General features: G+C 32.1%; 2 protein-coding genes across 2 annotated transcripts; one reads left to right on the top strand and one right to left on the bottom strand.

Moving 5' to 3' along the window:
• The first annotated feature begins 476 nt into the window (after positions 1-476).
• Positions 477-16,492, top strand: LOC145961303 (aminopeptidase N-like). Its single transcript, XM_083081353.1, has 13 exons — positions 477-743; positions 875-1,367; positions 2,477-2,932; positions 4,672-4,852; positions 8,103-8,247; positions 10,338-10,419; positions 10,843-11,117; positions 11,508-11,788; positions 12,573-12,763; positions 12,997-13,335; positions 13,422-13,491; positions 13,612-13,716; positions 16,349-16,492. Exons 2-13 carry the CDS (start codon positions 898-900, stop codon positions 16,490-16,492), a joined length of 2,739 nt encoding a protein of 912 aa, XP_082937479.1. The 5' UTR covers positions 477-743; positions 875-897.
• Positions 16,493-19,959: 3,467 nt separating this feature from the next.
• Positions 19,960-20,802, bottom strand: LOC145961829 (uncharacterized protein F54H12.2-like). The gene has a single exon (XM_083082309.1). The coding sequence runs from the start codon at positions 20,800-20,802 to the stop codon at positions 19,960-19,962; it is 843 nt and encodes a 280-aa protein (XP_082938435.1).
• Between the last annotated feature and the right edge of the window lie 2,805 nt (positions 20,803-23,607).

Genomic DNA, 23,607 nt, shown 5'->3' with positions numbered 1-23,607 from the left:
TATACGATACTGTAATATTATACTCTAGTGTTAAGTTACGTTTTTTCATTAACTTGGTCCAAGACAATTTACCGATACAAACTCGTAATAATATAGTTAATAAAATTTCATTTGAATGTATATTGTAAATTATAAAAATTCTCAAATTTTTGGTAAAGGAATACTACTTTTAAATAGTATAAAAGAATTCAAATATATATATTTCTAGATATTTTTATATTCTACGTAACGGTAGCCTCTTTTGTTTTATGTCTGTTTCAACCAACGTCGTTTAACTTTAATCTTAGCTTAACTCACTCTTTGTCTCCTTCTAACTGTTCCTTTAGAAAGAGACAAAGAATGAGTTAAGCTAAGATTAAAGTTAAGTGGCGTTGGTAGAAATGGCCATTAGACCAATGCGAAATAGACGGCTCTGCCTTCTTACGGCGCCGCGGCGCTCGATCGCTAGCACGAATTTGGAAAGGGACAAACGGCACCGTACTTTGCTATTACATACCGTTTCTCGATCGAAACGTCTGTTAACGACCTCAGAAGTTGTGTGTTTACATATGACATACACATTTATTGTAATATCGCCAAGTGTTGTTAGTCTTTGGAAATTTCTCGAAGTAATAAGAAATCATAAGTGCGCATATATATTTTTCATGTTACATGATAGTGGATAAAACATTAATTTATTGCAGCTAATTATTGTAACGAAACATACACTTGCATAGAATTTGTGATATATCTCATTATACAGAGTAAGTCATTCAAAATTAAGTTTATTTTTATATATTTGTCTTAATTCCTTCTTTTCCACTAAATCATGGTAGAAACAGTACTGTGTTTAATTTGTCCGTTTGTACTTTCTAACAAAAATATATTTTTACAGATATCTAAGATAAAAGTAGTATCATGTTTCTAAAACTATTGTTAAGTAGCAGTTTAACAATCATCGTCGCGGCGGCTTTTTTAACCGACGATCAGATAATTAAAATATCTCAAGAAGAGTTAAACGGGCAAACGAATTATATATTACCGCCACAATATGATATCATCGTTACACATATCGAAAAAAATATTCTTGTCAGCAACTGTAGTATACGTATAAGGATTACACATCCAATATCAAGCATATTATTGTACTTACACGTAAAAGATATTGGTCTAACTGCGTCTTATTATCCATATTATTATTCCAAATATGATATTGAAAAAACGATCATTTATCCATCGGAAAAATCTATGTATGATATTGAGAAAAACATTGTCAAATATATATTCGCTAATGATCTATTGCCGGGATATTACGTCATAAAATTAGTTTATAATATAACTGAAGATACAGGCCTAAAAAACTTTTATAAAAGAGATGAGCGACAGTGGTAAGTAACTGTTAAAATGTTAAATATATAGTAATTTCACGATGTTTATGAACAAACCCTGGTACAGCATTCTATTTCTATTTAAAAAGTATTTTCTAAGAAAAACACATTTATACATAGACATGTACGTATCTGAAATGTTTCCATTCTTAATTATATGTTTCTTAACATCTTTTAGTAAAACATTTTGCAATTTAATATTACCATTATTATTAAAATGAATGTAAGCTGCAAATAAAAATTAATTTAATTAAAGTAGTCAGCAATAATACACGTCTTATACAGCATTTTATTGTCAACACTCGAACGAAATCAAATATTCCGGTAGAGTTTCGAATTGTTTTCAAAATATAAGTATGATTTTGAAGGATTTATATTTTTATAGAACTTGCTTATTTGAAATTTGAAATTTGAACAAACATTTAAGCTTTACACTTTACTTTGACAATACCAAACATTAGGAAATTCGTTTCTAATATAAGAAAAACTTATAATTCAGAAGGAAAACGTTTCCAGATATATGTTTATATGAATTCTTTTTATCCTTATAATCCATAAAAATCATTATCAAAATTTAATTAGATCATGAACACTCACAACTTTCATAAAAACACTCTGCATATAATATATAAAATTAAATATAGCTATAAGCTATATTAAATATAAGCTATACTTATGCTGTTTCATGTATTTAAACGTGCATCTACACACACCCATACTATTTAGAAACAATACTAATTTCGCCAATAACTAAGACATATATACATATGTGTTTTATTTAATAAACTATCACTAAAATAGACAGTTTCTTGAACTTGTATAAAATTATGTAAGGAATCGTTGATAATATATCAATTAAAATCAATTTAAAAAAGTTATTATTCTAATACTGTTTTATATTAAAATTTATTTTAATTTTATTAAATTTTCATACTAAATATTAATTATTAAATATTTATTTTGTACCTGTATATTCTAAAATAAACATTTTATGAATCCCGCACAACTAAAATATATGCAACTTTTATACAATTTCATTGAAACCACTTTTGCATAAGGTTTTTGCGGTGTTTTTTATTATTGTTAATTCATATTTCTAAATGTGATAGGTTGGCAACGTATGTTGATATTGGGATCCAACACATGATTCCGTCTTTGCCCGGATTTGAATCTTTAAGAACCATCATGCTCTATAGGCCCATCTATAATATAATTGTAGAACATTATCAAAACTATACAGTTTTATCAAATGTACCGATACAAAAAATAGAAACGAATGATAAAAACACGACGAAGACACATTTTAATACGTTTGTAAAGCCTATTTATCTTTTATTTCTGACTAACCGAATTAATTTATCTCTTATGCCTGGTACAAATGAAAGTATCAGAGTTAATATGTGGTGTAGAATGTACTGCGAATTTGCACACAAATTTGCTGAAAATATAACCTCGTACTTGTTGGATAAATGGAAACGTTTGAATAAATTTTGGCAAATAAATCATGTTGCACTTCCGGATTTTCAAAACGAAAGCATCATAAATCTGGGCCTTATTCTTTACAGGTAACTATATAATTAGAAAAAATTAATATATTTCGAAGATGAAAAAAAGGATAACAATTCATGGTAACTAAAATTATTTACATATCTTTCCTCTATTTTTAAAATATTATTTGAATATATTTTAAAAAATAAGTAAAATTATATGAAGCAATGAGAGGAGAAACATATCTAATCGTTTATTATTAGTCCAGTTTATTATTTGTCCAGAAAGTTATTGCGATTTTTGTTGTTTAAAATTTGGCGCTTTTTTTACGTTGTCTTTCTTTTGTATCTATGTTATATCAATTTAAAAGCGCAAACTTTGCTCTACATTTTAATAAAAATAACTGTGTTTTGATATTGGTTTGCGATTTATTTAAACTATGAAATTAAGAATGGAAAAATAGCAAATTCCAGCGATTTTTTTATATGAATTCAAAATGAGTCGTAAAGCAGCTGAAGGCTTGCAATATTAACGATGCACTTGCTCCAGGAACCGCTAATGAACGTACAATGCAATGGTGGTTTCCGCAAATTTCAGTGGAGATGAGAGCCTTGAAGTTGAAAAGTTCTGGACGATTGCGATTATTGACGACGACCACTTGAAGGTATTAATTGAAACAAAGTCACGCACATTGATTCGAGAACTAGCGGAAAAACTTGGCGTAAGCAAGTCAGCTGTTTCTGATTACCTGGAACGAATTGGAAAAACAAAAAAGCTCGACAAATGGATGCCGCATCAATTGAGCGAAAATCAAAAGAACCGTCACTTTGAAGTGTGTTCTGCATTGATTTTGCGCAAACAAAATAATCCGTTTCTTGATCGCATTGTAACGTTTGATGAAAAATGGATCTTGTACGATAATCGTCGACGTTTTGCACAATTGTTTGACCATGATGAAGCGCCAAAACACTCTCGGAAACCAAATTTGCATTAAAAAAAGATTATGGTGACTATTTGGTAGTCGTCAGTCGAGATAATCCATTACAGCTTTTTAAATTCGGGCGAAATTATCGCGGCAGAGAGGTACTGTCAAGAAATTGGCAAAATGCATCAGGAACTGATACGTTTGCGTTCGGTTGGTCAACAGAAAAGTTCCAATTGTTCTACACGACAATGTTCGACTACACGCCGCACAACCGACGCTGCATTAATCAATTGAGCTATGAAGCTCTATGAAACTCTGTCTCACCCATTATATTCGCCGGTTTTCTCATTAACCGACTATCACTTTTTTAAACATTTCGACAATTTCTTGCTGGGGAAAACCTTTAACAATAAAGCTACTGTAAAAAACACCTTTGAAGAGTTTGTCGCTTCTAGAAATCTAAATTTTATGCTACAGGAATAAATAAATATTGTTTCTCGTTGGCAAAAATATTTAAATTTCAATGGTTCTCTTTTCAATTAATAAAGTTCACTTGACATATTAATAAGTTTCACTTTTAAAATATGCGTATTAGAACTTGAAGGTTAAAAACTACAATAACTTTCTGGACAACCTATATCTTCAATGTACATCAACTTATACGAAAAATATTATTAAAATATATATATTTTATAATCATAAAATTGAAAATTACAAATTAAAATATAAAATTGTAAATTAAATAATTATATTAAGGTATAAGTATAGGCATTAATAATAATATATAATTAATATGTTAATTTAATAGAATCATTTAATTATAAATTTGGAAATACAATATTTTATATGTGTTATTATACAACAGAAATAGACATTATTTATAATTTTCAGAGAAGCAGATATTATCTACAATGACAATGTAGATTCTGTTGCGACTAAAATCAAAGTTGCCCGCTTCATGGCCCATAAAATAATACAGGAATGTTCTTATTATGAAAATCTACTTTGGCCGTTATCCTCTTTGTTAAATGAAGCTATTGTCGCATTTCTTGGATCATATGTCACCAATCAGGTTATTTTAAGCATTTTTTAGCGCAAAACATGCTCACTAGCAAACAACATGATGGATATATACAGGGTGGCCCATTTTAATCCATCCAGTCGAATATCTCGAAAACCAAGCCCGGGAGAGAAAAATGTTTCAGACAAAAGTTGTTTGGTTTCGAGGGGGCCATAAGATGGTATCATTGGTTTGACCTTGAAGAGTCATTTGAAGGTCACGTGAAGGTCACTTCAATTTTTTTAAATGGAATATCCTATATATTTTTGCACATTCTTGTAGCTTATCTCGAGAGCTTTCCAAAACACTATAATTAAGTACCTTTTCGTTAAGTACTTTTTGAGTTATGAGGTTTGAAATAATTTCTTAATTTTACATAAACCGTAAAATATCTTGTAAAATATTCATTTTTCGATTATTTTGCCTTAATACTTTTATGTACAAAATAATGAGAGAAATCAATTGGTGTAAAGAAAACACATAGTTGTTTTTAAGAAAAAATATGGAATTGTTAATTGCAAATTACATATTTTTTCTTAAAAACAACTATGTTTTTTCTTTACACTAATTGATTCATCTCATTATTTTGTACATAAAAGTATTAAGGTAAGATAATCGAAAAATGAATATTTTACTAGATATTTTATGGTTTATGTAAAATTAAAAATTATTTCAAGCCTCATAACTCGAAAAGTACTCAATGAAAAAATACTTTATTATAGTGTTTTGGAAAGCTCTCGAGATAAGCTACAAGAATATGTAATAAATAGGGGGTTCCATTTAAAAAATTGAAGGTGACCTTCACGTGACTTTCAAACGACTTTTCAAGGTAAAACCAATGACACCATCTTATGGCCCCCTTAAAACCATACAACTTTTGTTTAAAACATTTTCACCGAAACCGTCATGGTTTCGAGATATTCGAGTGTGAAAGTTAAAATGGGACACCCTGTATATATATATGTATATATATATATATATATATATATATATATATATATATATATATATGGTAAATATTTACCTTTACACAGCCACACCCAAATGACTTGACCTTGACATATATTGTCAAGGTCACTGTCCTGAGTAACATCCAAAAGGTTTTAGGCGTCACTCGTTGTTTATTAAAATGTTATGAACAAAAGAAGTTTCATAAATTCATTAATACATTTATCGAAAGAAAAGTCAATTGTTACATAATTTCACATAGATTTGTAACTATCTATGCAGAGAGAAGTGTATGAATTTAATACAATAGAATACAATTGAAAAATATCACAAATGTATGTGCACACACACACACACACACGCTGGGGGTGCAAGGGGGGCCTTCGGTAGGCAAGGTGAACCTTGCTTTACAACTTACAGCATATATCCATTGTGATTGAACTCTTCGCAATGCGTCCCCTACCGGCGGAGTGGCCGCGGGAGGGTGGGCCGAAGGCCCCCCTTGCACCCCCCGCTTGTGTGTGTGTGTGTGTACACATACATTTGTAATATTTTTTAATTGTATTAAATTGTATTAAATTCTATATAAATTTAAATTGTTTCTTTACAATGTCATCCTCAATTATAATCGATATATATGCAAAGGTCAAAGAAATTGAGATGTTCTTCAATATGTTTATTCCTTTATAACTTTTAATACGAAAGGTCTATTATTGTACATGGTGTCCAAAAATTCTGTGAATCTTATAAAGCTTCTTTTGTTTGTATCTTTTTAATAAACAACGAGCGACGCTTAAAACCTTTTGGATGTTACTCAGTGCAATGACCTTGACAATATATGTCAAGGTCAAGTCATTTGGCGCTGGCTGTGTAAAGGTAAATATTTACCATTATAGCGTGTAATTTTTTTTATAAATCAGAATATTAGGCGAAGATTCTACATTTACAAAGAAAAATGAATTTTTAAAAAATGCTAATTTTCAAGTAAATCTGCAACATACATAAATAATACAATTTAAAATATTTTTACATTTTTATGTTTCTTTTATTTTGTGTGTGTGTCAAAGTCACTATGTTACATTTGTCCGACTTTAAATTATTATACAGGGTTTGTCAAAAGTGTGGAAACCCCTAAATATCTCACAAACGGTGCATTTTAGAAAAAAATGTTTCAGGCAAAAGTTGTTTGGTTTCAAAGGGGCAATAAGACGGTACCATTGGTTTGACATTGAAGAGTCATTTGAAGGTCACGTGAAGGTCACTTCAATTTTTTTAAATGGAACATCCTATATATTTTTGCACACTCTTGTAGCTTATCTCGAGAGCTTTCCAAAACACTATAATTATGTACCTTTTCGTTAAGTACTTTTTGAGTTATGAGGCTTGAAATAATTTCTTAATTTTACATAAACCGTAAAATATCTTGTAAAATATTCATTTTTCGATTATCTTACCTTAATACTTTTACGTACAAAATAATGAGAGGAATCAATTGGTGTAAAGAAACCACATAGTTGTTTTGAAGAAAAAATATGTAATTTGCAATTAACAATTCCATATTTTTTCTTAAAAACAACTATGTGTTTTCTTTACACCAATTGATTCCTCTCATTATTTTGTACATAAAAGTATTAAGGTAAGATAATCGAAAAATGAATATTTTACAAGATATTTTACGGTTTATGTAAAATTAAGAAATTATTTCAAGCCTCATAACTCAAAAAGTACTTAACGAAAAGGTACATAATTATAGTGTTTTGGAAAGCTCTCGAGATAAGCTACAAGAGTGTGCAAAAATATATAGGGTGTTCCATTTAAAAAAATTGAAGTGACCTTCACGTGACCTTCAAATGACTCTTCAAGGTCAAACCAATGGTACCGTCTTATGGCCCCTTTGAAACCAAACAACTTTTGCCTGAAACATTTTTTTCTAAAATGCACCGTTTGTGAGATATTTAGGGGTTTCCACACTTTTGACAAACCCTGTATAAAAAAAAAGAAAAATATATTATCATTCAGATTCCACATAATATATGTATACATATAGAAATTGTGTAATAAGATAATTTTGCTATATAATATATTTTAATAATTCTCGAAATATTTAGTTTTAAAGTTATATGTCGAGTAATCGTTTTTGTTATTAATATATTATATTTTTAAATTATTTATTCTATATTTTAAGAGTATAAGAGTATAACAAATTTTTTTACATACACGTAGAAAGTAGCAGCCTTAATGCATATTGCTATTGTTATTGTGTGTGTTAAATATAATATTAATTAAATAAATACATTTAAACCATTTTCTATAGGCTCTCCCAAGTACTCGGATGATGGACTTGTTTGTGGTACAAATTCAACACGAATCCCTTCATTTCGATACTGAATATAAAACATCACTTTACACACAATTCAGCACAATCAACAGTTCTGTTGAAAATTTTCGTTACATTAGAGGTATGATAATATAATTAGAAATTCATTATGCGTAAATTTTTGAATATAAATGCTTAAAAAACAAACAGAATAACTGATAAAAACTTTAATTTTATATATAATCTTTTCATTATACACATGCACACATATATACATACATAATGGAGCTGTAGTATATAAAATTATACATATATAAAATATATTACATACAGGGTGTCCGATTCCTGAGTGACCAAACGAAAAGTAGTAGTAGATTGGGTCAAACTGAGAAGAAAAGTCCTCATTTTGCAAAATTCGCAATAATTATTAAAAAATAAGCAAAAATGTCTTGGTACATAAGAAGCGGTAAACCGCTTGTAGTGTGTGATTATTAAGTGATCAAACAAAAAGTGGTGATAGACTGGGTCAATCCGAAAAGAAAAGTTCTCTACCATATTGCAAATTTCGCAATAATTATTAAGTTATAGGCAAAAATGTCTCAGAGTATAAGAAGCGGTAGACAGATCGCTTCTCATGCGCTGAGACATTTTTGCCTATAACTTAATAATTATTGCGAATTTTGCAAAATGGTAGAGGACTTGTCTTTCCAGTTTGACCCAATCTACCACCACTTTTCGTTTGATCACTCATTAATCGGACACTGCGAGCGATCTACCGCTTCTCATGCGCCGAAACATTTTTGCTTATTTCTTAATAATTATTGCGAATTTTGCAAAATAGTAGAGAACTTTTCTTCTCAATTTGATCCAATCTACCACTACTTTTCGTTTGGTCACTCAGGAATCGGACACCCTGTATACAGGATGTTTCCTTTTAAGTGATACAGTCGATTATCTCGCGAACCGATGATTTTATTGAAAAATTTTTCGAACGAAAGTTGCATAGCTTGAAGGGGTATACATGATGAAAATATGGACTTGATTCGTCTCATTATTTAGTACATTAAAGTTTTAAGGTAAGATAATCGAAAAATGATTATTTTACTAGATTTACTATTTTATAGCTTATGTAAAATTAAGACATAACTTGAAAAGTACTCAATAAAAAAAAGTCAGGTCAAGATCATTAATGCTTTTTTAAATGAATCTCTATTTCTTTATTACATATTCTTGTAGATTACCTCGAGAGCTTTTCAAAACGCTATAATAAAGTATTTTTTTATTGAGTACTTTTCAAGTTATGTCTTAATTTTACATAAGCTATAAAATAGTAAATCTAGTAAAATAATCATTTTTCGATTATCTTACCTTAAAACTTTAATGTACTAAATAATGAGACGAATCAATTGGTGTAAAGAAAAAACATAGTTGTTTCTAAGAAAAATATGTAATTTGCAATTAACAATTACATATTTTTTCTTAAAAACAACTATGGTTTTTCTTTACACGAATTGATTCGTTTCATTATTTAGTACATAACAGTATTAAGGTAAGATAAAATGAATATTTTACTAGATATTTTATAGATTATAAAATTAAGAAATTATTTCAAGCCTCAACTTGAAAATCACTCAACGCAAAAATACTTTATTATAGCGTTTTGAAAAGCTCTCGAGATAAGCTATAAGACTGAGCAATAAAAAATTGGCATTTCCGTTTAAAAAATTAAAGATGACCTACATGTGACCTTCAAACAATTATCCAAGGTCGAATCAATGGCACCATCTTATGTTCTCCTTCGAGTCAATCAACTTTTGTCTGAAACATTTTTCTCTAAAATCATTGGTTTACGAGATATAGCATTGTAAAAAGAGACACCCTGCGTAGACGAAACTCTCTGCGAGGATCAAGATTAGATGTAGAATGAACTTCGCTTTGTCTTACAAAGTACACTTCGTGGACGCAATGAGTTCCGTCTCCCTCCCCCTTATTCCTTACGGGAGAGTTCTACTTCCAGAACAGACAACATAATGCAAACGTATTCCTTTAAATATAAAATTTTGTTTCGATTACATTATATAGTACAAAGAGTATCTTAAATTAGTACAATGTAAACTAACCTCATACATAATGCTTTTAATATCATATTATGCACTTTTACCATAATTATTAATTATTATTTACTATAACTATTATCTTATTCATATTCTGATGTAAATTATATAATTATAGTATCCAGTGTATTGCGTATATTACAACACATGATTTCTGAAGAGATATTTTGGCAGAGTATCCGTATATATGTAAAGGACAAGTAAGTAATACACTATATTGCTATAATTACTATTTTTATTTAAATTAAATTAATTTTATTTTTATTTAAACACACCGTTTCTTTCATACTTTATTATCTTTATTATTACCATTTCCAATACTTTTTACCTTCAATGTCATTAAATATTCAAGATATATTTTCATTTTATATATACACTTATCTTAAAAAGTAATCAAGTTTGGCCATTTCTTTTAAATTATAATTTAAACTGTAGCATCAAATATTTATATAAAAATTATAAATCATATGATTAATTTTGTAATTAATTATATATTTAATTAAATTAAACATAAAATATAATTAACAATTTTATTTGTGATAATTATATATATATATATATATTTGCTTATAATACCTTTCGTTGTCACATCAATAAATTTTGCATAAATTTTATAACTTTAGCAAGCCAACTTTTAACTATTTTGGTGAAGTTATGAAGAACCTTTCGTCCACTCAAATGTCTACAGACAATTTACTTATAAGGCAGCTAATTGAGTCTTCAACAAAACGAAAATATTTTCCTGTATTGAAAATAGTACGAGATTATAATCAGCCTATCGGGCGGATAAAAGCAACGATACAACATAGAAATTTACATAAGATAGTGAATAATGAAATACCTACGTCGTATATTACGCCGTTGGGTGACTGGATAGTATTTAATAAACAACAAATTGGTAAGTTTGCAATAAATTTATTACATTTTATAGTGTCTATCATACATACACATTGGAGAAAAAGATTTACATTATTAAAAATATTATTTATTATATTATGTATTATATACATTACATTTATTATACATTAAATATACATACATACATACGTACAATTATTAGAAATATTCAACTTTCATGCAAAATGATGTTATACCTAATATAATATACAATTTGCATTTCCATTTATGTTCACTTTATGATACATTTTTGATCTGTGTTAATGTATAAAAGTATAAGTACAAAAGTACAAACAGACACTTTTACTGATAAACCCTTTGAAAGAATTATATATATATATATATATATATATATATATATATATATATACAATTTATTTATTTTCGGCAGGATATTATCGAGTCAATTACGATATCGAGAACTGGCGAAGAATTGCAAGTTATCTAAATTCTAAAAATTATATGAAAATACATGTTTTGAATCGTGCCCAAATTATCGATGACGCTTTCCACTTAATGATAACAAACCAACTTAATTCCACTGTATTCTGGAATATTACGAAATATCTATCACGAGAAACAAACTACGTGGCATGGTATCCTATGTTCAAAGCTTTGGAATATCTGTCCAATATCTTTCTATTTCAGGAACCAATATATTTTAATATCAAGGTAATAACATATATTATAAACAATGTCAATAATGATGCCTTAAACATACTAAAAACATATTACTTATTGCACATATTAATATTGTGTGCATTTATAACAATAATTATTAAGTGCTTTCAGAAAAAATACATACAATAAAATACATGTAGCTAAAAAAATTTGATTACGATTTTTAAATATATTTTGGATGAATGATAAGTATCTATTTCTATTCGAATAGAGTATATACTAATTATAAAAAGTTGGAGAGGAAAATAGAGAAAATTGTTACCATTTTTAATCAAAGCATGATATTCATAATGACGATTTAAATATCATTAATTTTTAGATAGAAAATTAGTAGGAAACATATATGTACATCAGTTATTTGTGTGTTTAATACACACACAATCAGTTAAAAAGTTATTAAATTATATTATACATATAATGTCTACATGTATGTCTATATGTCTACAAAATATGTATTTTTGTATGTATATTTTGATATGGACATGTGTGCATGTGTTAAGCATGTGTGAATATGCACGCAAGTAAAATTCAAATTTGTGTAAATACGTATACAATATAAGTATAGCTATACATATAATAGATATTTTTATAAAAAGAAATTTAGAGCTGTTTACCAAGACAAAACGTTCTTAATATATAAAACCATGTAAAATATATTTGCGCAAGATATCTTTCGGTATGGCAAAATATAATGCAAGAATCGAAAAATATAAAATTTATATCAAGTAATAATATAAATACATATAAATATATATATATATATTTATATATTTAGGGGAAAATGCTAAACTTACTAAACGATTTGCTTGATAAACTTAAATACGATGAAGTTTCTAATGAACACGATTTTACAAAGAGTTTAAGAATGGAGGCTGCGAAATGGGCATGTAATCTTGATGCTCGCATATGTATAGAAAATGCCCGACATAATTTAAATCGACATCTCGCAGATCCCGAAAAGAACACGTAATTTTTCTTATATATTCTCGGTTATGTTAATTTAATTGTTTTGTAGATACATGTGCAATGTTTATTTCATTATTTAAAATTATCAAAAAATTATTCAAAATTATATATCAAAATTGAAATTTATTATGTTATGTTATGAAATTATAATTTGTTAAATTATTTAATCAAAATATAAGATTAATATGTGCAAAACTTTTATATTAGAATTTGTTTTTTGTTAAATCTCGTAGGCTTTTGCCATGGTGGAAAGAATGGACATACTGTCAAGGTTTAAAAGTATTGTACTATTCTCTTAGCAATGAAGATTCTCCTTGGTGGGGAGTATATCGTCTGGGAAAAGAAAAATTTAAATCTGAACTTTTAAAATTTCTCTCTTGCCCTGAAAATTCACAATTTATCAAAAACTATCTAAATCTAATAAAGAATGATAGTACAACATCGATTATGTTTTTAAAAGATTTTTTCGATAAAGATTATATTAATTATTTTCTTTTTACTATTGCGAAGCATGCAAGGAATCCTGTAATACTCAATTTCATATTACATAATCTTGAGCATATAAAACCTAAGTAACACAGTTTTCTCTCCGTAAATATATATCTATCATTCAACAATTTATTTGTGTATCAATACATTTATTGTTTTACTGTTATAGACAAGTCAGCGAGTATGCAACATTTATTATTATTATTAATCATGTGTATTCCACAAATCAACTCGGAAAGGTAAAAATTGCATGTGCTTATGTACATATATATATGTGTGTGTGTGTGTGTGTGTGTAAAATAAATAACTACGCGATATCAAATATTGCTGCTTAATATCATCAAAATGATCTGTTTTAGATAAACGACTTGCTAACAGATAAATTATTTAAAGTAACGCAAGTTGAATTAAATGAATGTAAGAAGTTATGGTTTTTTGTAAAAGAAAAAAATACGAAAGTAAAGGTAAATTTTATGAATATCATTATACTAATATTTCATTTATTAATCATTGATCTTTTTGTTTTCATACAGAATATATTAATATAACAGTATCCCAAAGTAACAAGCAGAAATTAATGTCATTTAATTTTTTTGATAAAATAAACATATTTTTATTTCTAATTTCCGAAAATATATTATTTTGGAAATGTGTAATTTTTAATGAATAAAAAAATGGGAATGAGTGAGCGAGCAAGCGAAAGCAAAAGAGAAATATAATTTCTTTATTTGGAAATTTTAGTGAAAATCGATTTATATAAATTTTAAAAAGAGAATTTACAAGCTTCAAATCTAAATCTTAGTTAGTCAAGATGTTCAGCTCTTAGTTAAATAAATTTAAATGTTTTTCAATATGATTGAGAAAGTATTACGTAATGTGATTCGCATTTCTTTAATATTACACGAGCCATTTGATTACTAAAATACAAATTTAATAAAGATGGATAAGTTAAGAACAATTAATGCACTTGCTAGATATAACAGTTATAATATTATAATATTATAATGATATTATCTCTGTGACAGCTGCAGCTCATCTAAATTTCTAATTTTATTTTAAAAATCTCTAATTCTAAATTTTGATTTTTATTTGTTGAAAGTTACTTGCAAAGTATTATTTATAAGCATTCCTTGCAAACAAAAGAGTTGTTAAGTAAAATATAGTGCAACACAATGCACATAATATAATACAACACATAGTACAATAGAAGAATAATTTTATTCTCATTTTAGCAAATTTGTAATTTTCATAATCCATAATTATTATTTATTCCTATTATATTTAAGATTATTATTATTATTGTATGTATTATATATATGTATTAAATGTATTAATATTATATATATATACACATACACGAGATAATATTTAATATAATATTTAGTAATATTTATTATAATATTAAATATTAAATATAATATAAAGCACTAAGAGAGACGAAAAGTAGGGTAAGAACAGGAGGGGAAACGGGGGAGAGTTTTTGGACGGCAAGGGGAGTAAGACAGGGATGTCCATTGAGTCCGTTGTTATTTAGTATAATGATTGCGGACTTGGAGGAGGAGATGGGAAAGGTGAAGTAGGGAGGGATCAAGATGAGTGGAGGAGAAAGGATATATACCCTAGCTTATGCGGATGATATAGTGATATTGGCGGAGGAGGAAGATGAAATGAGGAGCATGATTGGTAGATTGGAGGAATATATAGAGAGGAAAGGTTTAGAGTTGAATGTAGGTAAGACGAAGGTAATGAGGTTTAAGAAGGGAGGAGGTAGAATGAAGAAGAGAGAGTGGAGGTGGAGAGGAAAAAGGATGGAGGAGGTAAGGGAATTTAGGTACCTGGGGTATACGTTGCAGAGGAATGGAGGACAAGAAGCGCATATTAGGGAAAGGATTAAGAGGGCGGCGGCGGTAATGGGAGAAGTATGGGGAATAGGGAGGAGAAAGTTTGACAAGGATTGGAGTAGAAGGCTATGGCTGTTTGACAGGCTAATATGGACAGTATTGAGCTATGGAGTTGAGATATGGGGTTGGAAAGAAAGGGAAGGAATAGAAAGACTGGAGGAAAGATATATGAGGTGGGTAATGGGCCTAGAGAGAAGAACACCAGGATATTTGATAAGGGAAGAAATTAAGAGGGGAAAGTTAAGAGAGAGAGCGGGAAGGAGAGCTTGGGGATTTGAGGAAAGGCTGAAGGAAGGGAAAGGTAGTGAGTTGACGAGACTATGTTGGGAGGAATTAAGGGAGGGGGCGAGGGAGGGAAAGGTAGGATCAGAGTGGGAGGAGGAGAGAAAGAGGTTTTTTGAAAGCAGGGGATGGGGGATTGGAGAGGTAGAGAGGAAGAGAGAGGAAGGGGATGAATGGTTTGGAGAATTGATTAAGAAGGACAAAGAGGAGCAAAGGTTGGAGAGGGAAGGAAGGATAAGAGACTCAAGATATAACAGATGGTATAAGATGATAAAGGAAGAAGGAATACCAGAATATCTAAAGAAGGGATGGGGAGAGAGCAGGTGGAGGAGGGTATTGAGGTTTAGATTGGGGAATGAGATAGGGGAGAGTAATTATTGGGAAGAGGAAGATAAAAGGATGTGTAGGTTATGTGAAGGGGAGACGGAGACTTGGGAACACGTATGGGAGGAGTGTAGAGTGTGGAGGACTGGGGGGGAAAGCTGGCAGGAAATGGCAGGGTGGATATTGGGGGGGGAAGGGGGGGAGAATGGTGGATGAGAGAGATAGAGAAAGAAAGAGAAGTAGGAAAAGATAGAGGAGGGAGAAGAGAGGAAGAGGAAGAGAGAGAGTGAGAGTGAGAGTGAGAGAGAGGGGGGGGGAAGAGAGAGAGAAAGAGGGTAGAGGGAGGGACGACGGAGTTGGGAGGTTGAAGGAAAAAGCAAGAGGAAGCGGAAGTCGAGGGCGTGTGTATGTGTGTAAAGGAGGGAGAGGGAGCGAAGAGATTCGCGATCCCTCAAGTAGTTAATAAGTATAGGTTAAGTTTTAGGATAAAAGTAGTTTTAAGAGTTTTTTGTAATAGATTATAAACCTGAGGGGAACAATAAAGATATTAATAATAATTAAATATAATATATATTATAATCTGTTTTAGACAAGCAAATTAACAGAATTAGAAGAAAATTTCAGATGTATGCAGCAATATATTTCAAATATTGAAAGCAAGATACAAATGCGCTTTTTCGAAATCAAAAGTCAACAGAATTACTTTCAAAATTTTGTCAAATATCAACAATAACCGTTTAATAAAAGTAACAATTGTGACGCGAATACATCTATATATCTTTGTTACAAATAGTTTTTTATAATGTTTATATTTTTCGATTTATTATTTATGCTTATGTGCGTTAATAATATATAATTAAATGCACGTGCATTTACAAGGATTCATTTTAGCCTGTAATTTACTGATGTTTTTATTTCCTTATTAACATGAAGTAAAGCAAAGTGTAAATTATATTCATAATAATAATATATAAATAATTATAATTAAAGTATGTTATATTATAATTAAATATATAATTAAATTAAGTGTAAATTATGTTCATAATTATAATATATAAATAATTATAATTAAATTATGTTATATTATATGAATAATTTTAATTATATTAAATGAAAAAGTATCTGCAATATATTTAACATTATATTACTAATGTACTAAAAATGTATTATCTAATTTAAATTGTATTCTGATTTATTTTTTAAATTGTATTTGATTTGTTCTATATTTGTAACTTTATATGTTAATATTTATTAATTATATTATCTTGAATTAAATTTTTATTATAGGTATAATATAGATATAATAATGCATATTAATATTTAAATAACATCTAAAATTAAAAATTTATAAAACATATTACAATTCTTTAATATTTATATATATATAATAACAACTTCTTATATATATATATATATATATATATATATATATATATATATATTTGTATATATATATATATTTATATGATAAATTGTTATTATAAATTTAATATGTATTATTAATATTTTAAATATATATTATTAATTGTTTGAAACTCATGATCTTTCATAATCTTTGATTTTTAATAAATCACATGGCACAATTTTCTTATCACATGTCTATTCCTCTATACTTATTCTTACATATAAGTAGATATGGGCCTATGGTGCGTCAAAACAAACCCCCACCACTCGGCCCCTGGCGCCGTGGACGTGGCCAGGTAAAGTGGAGGGTGGCGTTCTGATTGGTGGACTAGAATATTGAAAAGTTAGTTTAGGTGCTAAATACCTGAAGAAACAATACCCCACCTCCCGGAAGTATCGATTTTGATTGGCTTGCACCATAGTGGCCCAGAGCTGCGTTTGGCCGATTCCGGTTATGTCGCCGATTTAGCAAATTTTTATTTCTCTACCTCCACGGTTCTAGACTCGAAGAAGCAATTCTCCTCCCACTCCAGCTCTGGTATAGGGCTCCAAGTCAAATTCCTGTTACCTAACTCTTAGTCGCTACGTCTTGGCAGAACGAACCCCCACCTACCGACTTTCAGGGTAGTCGCTATATGTCTCGACGAAACAATCCTTACCTCCCCACTTCATCTCGGGCCCGCTATGGAACATCGAAACAAGCCCCCGCTCGAACGGTTCATGACGCGCTTTATCGGAAAAGACAAAGTCTCAGCACGAGACAATAATTATAATGAGACTACACTCTCTCGCGCTTCAGTGGATTCTGATAATGGAAAATTAAAGATAAACAGGCTGATGATCGAACGCGAGGTGGGGTGTTATAAAGGAAGAAGGGAAAAGCTAAAAGTATTAAACACGAATTAAGATAAAAAATTTTCACATTTATTAATGTACCTGCATACAATTCGTAGCACTTTGCAAAAATATTTTTATATCTTCTTACAATTAAACACGCTATTAATTAACATTATATTTTTCATGTTTCTTTTCGCGAAGAAAAATTTTATGAAATAATTCTACGATTAAATGATCGTTATATTCGCAATTTTTGGAAAAAAGACTAAGAAATCCATCAAGATCGTAAGCGCTGCACATATAATATAAAAATACACAACTGTAGTGTCCGCAGGTTTGAGAAAAAAGTCCTTGTAGTTGTTCGGTATTCCATCGATAAATGTTGGAATTTCGTCGGAGACGAAGGAAAAAACCGAGATACAAGGGCGGTATTCCGTAGCTATCGAAGTATGTCCCTGTACCGTGTTCGTCGAGGAAGAGAGCGATCCAGTGTTCTCCAGGGCAATTATGATTGTCCGTATTAGCGACGATAGCCGTCGACCTCGTCCACATCATCGGCAATCTGTCGGAAGGATAGACTCCCACATGTATGACATCTAGCTGACGCAATGATTGCGGAAATTCGCGAGAGTCCATTTGTTTGCAGCGAAGACGAGCGAACAAGCGGTATTATTTGAATAATTTCTTTTGGTGGCTTGTTTTCGGCTTGTACAGCAAACGGATTTTCAATGTCTGTTTGCGTGGAGCGGTTAATAGCCGTATGTTCGATTTTTTGCAGATTTTTCTTCTCTATTTTATTATTTGATTATGCTTTAATATTTTCATTTTCATCGTCGTCGTCGTCGTCGTCGCTTACTATCAAAATTTCGGGAGAACTGCAAGTCGTTTGAGTAATGGTGTCTCCGTCGCTGTTGAAATTATTTTGCGCAACTATCCAGCTTTTTAATTTGTAAGCGTTGCGTAATGCGCAATGAAAGATTCCGAATTTTCGAAATCCGTGATGTCCGCACTATTCTTCTACCGTCAGATTTTTGAATGCCGGTGAGATGCCTTCCAAATTATATATATTTCTAGAAAGTAGATTCTGCAAATAATTCGCTTTTTCGTTTCCTCTAACATAAATGTGACGCACGCATCTTGTAATTTGCCGCAGTTGCGAAGTAAAATATTTCGGATTAGTTTCGCCACCGAACCATTCAATGCCGTGATGATTTCGCGTGAGCCAGTTGTTCTCTTGTCTTATTTTTTCGGGTAATTCGGCAAACAAATGCGGCGGTATCATAATCCAATGATCGACGATTGGAGCGTCAATCGCTACAACAGCAACCTCCTTAGGGATAAACTTTTTCTTCGCATCGCGGAAACCCTGAATATCGACGATTATATCCATCTTACGAAAAACTTATGTGATTCGACGCGAGACTTTATACGAAACGACGACGCCGAGCGTGTCTCCAACGAAACTGAATATTTTTCGAAACGTTGCGCAATGATGTTGGCGTTTTGAGCAAAGTAGAGGGGGAACAATTTTAAGCGTCTATAAAAAACCTACCCCGAAAAATCGACGATGATCTGACGAGACGAGTCGATTTCTATGACATTATCGAATTCGGCATAATTAATACAATTAACCGTCTCAGAAAGTGCCTTTACGAATCGCACTTCTAATCGTAAACTACCATGTTTGACGAGATTCCAATGTCCAGCGCAATTAGCGGATAGATCGGGAGTAAGATCAAAAGCGAATAAAGTATATCCTTTGAAATAATCGTCTCTGCTTATAGAATTTCCTTTGTTCAAAAAATGTATACCTGTTCCTGAGAAAAGCGTTTGATAAGCTTCGATGTAAAGCGGTTCCTCCACGGAGAAAGCTGGTTGCAAAGGTCTACTGGGAATTTGCGTGCCATCGACGTACAGCGAAAAGAAATTTATTCCGTAGATTTTTGAAATTAAACGGATTTAATCCGATTTTTTTCTGTCACCGTTAAACGCTTTATTACTAACGAAACCGACTATTACTCGCTTCGGTAATTGACCAAATATTACATTATCTAACGATTCACCCATAACACTGCTAGGAATCGTGAATGTTTTAACCTCGACTCTCGTGAGCAGATACTTGGCTGTAATTTTACTCATTCTAGCATGCGCAAGTAACAAATCTGAGCTTATTTTCGCCCTTCTAACGAGCAAGGTAGCATCGAGAATATGAATTTTCGATGTTCCGCTATTTTCCATGAGACAGAACGAATCTTTCGAACGAACGAATCTCAACCGTACTTCTACACCGTTAATTAAAAATTTGTCTTGATTGAAAACGTCGCAATGGAGATGTCCTACGAGATCTAACGCCTTCCCTCCGGAAATGTAACGAGCGCGTCTCGCGAGAGCGGGATTGCCGGGATTTGATTCCAACAGATCGTCCATGTGTCCAGGTGCATCCATGTCCCATAAACAGGAAGTTAGATGGGAAGTTTTTGCGGGTGAAGAATAATTTAACAACGCCTCTATGTACGCTCGGTACGCGTAAGCGTTGTTTGGAGGCAACACGAGCTTTTGATTGAAATACACGTCGATTTGATTGAAGATAGAATGAAGCAATTGATTTACGGGGCCTACGGCTATTCTTTCGGCGCTTGTTCCTGAAGCCTGTCTCGCGGAATCGGCGTTTGTTTCTACACGTAGACGAAGACTCAGCATGGTGTGCGTGATATCCAAATATTCTTCTCCATATCCGGAGATGACGAATTTTATCGGCGAGTCGCCCGAGAGAGAAAGGTCACGGGTTTGTAATGAATCCATTGCGAACTTTCAATGCTAGTTTGCGTAGGTGGTAGAGAGAAGAGATCGAGTTCGCTCTTTAAACACTCGCTCGAATGCGTGTGAAGAAAAGACATATTTCTTTATCGCAAATTGCTCGCTGTCATCCGTCGGTCACCACCGTCGTTAAATTAGAATGCTTCGAATATAACCGCTTAAGAAAATATATCGAATACGGTACGTTTTTTATCGATTTTACGTCGTTTCGCAGACATCTTAAGTCTTTTTTTCACAACCGTATGACTTTTCTTTTCCTTTTTATTTCTCTGTGCTGTTGTACTCGAGAGAAGTCTTTTTTTCCCAGCCGCTTTGATTTTCTTACTCGTCCGTCGTCGCTTACGAGCCGATGTTATTGCGGATTGTGCGATGTGATTATCAAGCCCGACAAAAGGGAACTGAGCTACATGCATTTTCGCATCAAACTTATATCCCGAGCCCTTCATTAGACTACTTATTTTTTCTTTGGCTTTTCTCTCGAGTTTGTCTCGCGATTCTCAAAAACGGTGTTTGACTATCTTAAATGGCGTATTGTTTTCGACGTCTTCGGTTACATTAACACCGGCTCGTAAAGCTTTTTTCCCCACAGCTCGTACGGCTTTACCTAAATATGGTAGTACGCGTCTGAATAATCCCCCGAGAAAACTACCGATTCCGTGACCGCGTTGATAGAGCGATTCGACGAAAACTCGCGGAATTCCGCCGCCGCGGCCGCCTCTGTTCTGTAATTCGTCGCGATATACCGAGTAATAGTCCATTAATAATAATAATAATAAACGGTCAAGTGCATTTTTTCTCTTTCGCAGATTCCGTGTATTTTATAATATCTAATTGATACGTTTAAAGTGCAAAGTCACAGTCAACGTTCCGAATTCGAATGGTATACCTCTCCCCAGTTGATATCTATTTCGATTGTTCGGAAACATGTTTGACGCAAAGCGATGTATTGTGCGGGCGAAAAATGGCTTATATAGCTAGATGCAAACGAATAATCATTTCGAGCGTCGAGTGCGACTATTCGAAAAAGAGGCGATTGTACATCACCCGTGATATAAGGCTCGCAAATGTTACAGTAGACGAAAAGTTTGTCGGGAATGCCTCGCATCAAGCTAGCTGGTTTGTCGGCTATTATATACTCGATATCATCCTCGAGTGCAAAAAAAATGACGGGAAAAGTAAGTGTGAACGTTTTTTACCGTCTATATCAAAACCGAGTATTCGACAAAGTTTGTCGGAAAAATATACGTAATGGACCATATCGCATTTCTCTTCTACACAAGAAAGTTTCATAACAACTCTACCTCCGACTTTTAATTCCCAAACGATATGCGAGTTTACCAATTTGGACGCGTAATTCATCGTTTCTATAATATCGTGTATACTTGAATAAACGCTTGGCGGTACTTCGGCATCGTCTACAGGAATTATCTCTTCGTTTTTCCTTCTAACATTGAGGAATTGTAATGTACCTTCTCCAGGGCGTATATGTAAAAAGCTACACGGAAACTGGATCTCCGTGAGCGCTACTTCCCAACGACCACTTAAGTTTATACTTTACGTTGAGGTAATTCAGTGATGAAACACGTTTTATTTTCCGGAAAGTATCGCATGCTACTATTGCTCGGGAGGATTATGTAAAATTCTTCCCCTCTCATTTTGATATTAAACTCGAGGCTGGTATCCAAGAATCGAATTTAGAAGGATATCCCCGCCAACTAACTAGTAATTGTTTATTGTTACCTCGTCCCTTGGTTTTTATCACACGGTCTACGATAAATTCTCCCTCTCGCAAGTCTTTAATAACATGTGTTAATTCTTGCTCGTAAAAAATCCCGTCTATAACCTCGCCCTGTAAATCACTTAGTTCGTATACAGGAGGTCTTCTTCCATAAATTTTGGATCGTCGGGATATACCTGACGTGCTAAATGACGAATTTGCGCGCGATCGCGCGGATTTTTGAAAACTACTACATAATTCGCGTTGAGAGATATGTCGCGCTGCCCACGTCCCTGATGGAAAAGATTTTGCGAAATGAGTAAAACGCTGAGATTCTTATGATGACTTCCTTTGGTGAATAGATCCACGATAGCGTCGCACGAAGATGATTCCCTCATAAGATCATCGATTATCACCAATTTCGGAGAAAGCGGATGGTTAGAATAATCTTCCGGGCGCGGTAACCCTTCGTGAAATTTGATTATATTTTTCCTCGATTTTACTAAAGCATTATCACTATATTTGCTCTCACTTTTCTTCTCTCTCGCCCGTGTCGCAATGTAAGCACTGATACGCATCTTGCCACTCGGCGTAATAAAATAAAATTCTCTCGAATCGGACATCGGACATGCGGGATAAATGTCGAAGAAATGTTTTCACGAAAATTGTTTTCCCGCATCCCGTAGGACCGCAGACGATCGACGTCCAAGGATGTTTCCAGCGCACGTCCATTACACAAAATAATCGATTTCATGTTTAGGAACAATCTCATAAATAAAAAAGTAAACGATGATATTTAACAATAATAACCGAAGTAAAAAATGCGCATGCTCCTCGAATATTATTTGCGGGAATGTAAGAAGAAAATAAGCTTATTCACTGGGGGCCCCATCCGCGCCGGCCGCGTGTTCGAGCTAGCGTTCTCTGTTACGCGTGCGAGCGGAAAGCACCGCCGATTAGCCGATACACGGTGCGCGACCACGAGTAAGTGTATTCGTGGGAGGGTAGGCTCGCATCAGCGACTTTCGCGAGCACCAACGCTAATGAGCTCATAATTGATTCTCCATATACGC

Source organism: Camponotus vicinus, unplaced genomic scaffold, assembly GCF_025532165.1.
Source record: "Camponotus vicinus isolate PSW18456_S1 unplaced genomic scaffold, iyCamVici1.0 SCAF_11, whole genome shotgun sequence".
Lineage (NCBI taxonomy): Eukaryota > Metazoa > Arthropoda > Insecta > Hymenoptera > Formicidae > Camponotus > Camponotus vicinus.
The sequence above is the reverse complement of the archived record's forward strand: the minus strand, read 5'-3'. Positions and strand labels throughout refer to the sequence as shown.

Bases quoted from the DNA above. Each gene is read 5' to 3' on its own strand.
- LOC145961303 (XM_083081353.1), top strand. From the start codon at position 898: ATGTTTCTAAAACTATTGTTAAGTAGCAGTTTAACAATCATCGTCGCG. The intron at 2,933-4,671 runs GTAACTATATAA...TATAATTTTCAG, and splicing joins CTGGGCCTTATTCTTTACAG to AGAAGCAGATATTATCTACA. The intron at 10,420-10,842 runs GTAAGTAATACA...TTATAACTTTAG, and splicing joins CGTATATATGTAAAGGACAA to CAAGCCAACTTTTAACTATT.
- LOC145961829 (XM_083082309.1), bottom strand. From the start codon at position 20,802: ATGGATTCATTACAAACCCGTGACCTTTCTCTCTCGGGCGACTCGCCG.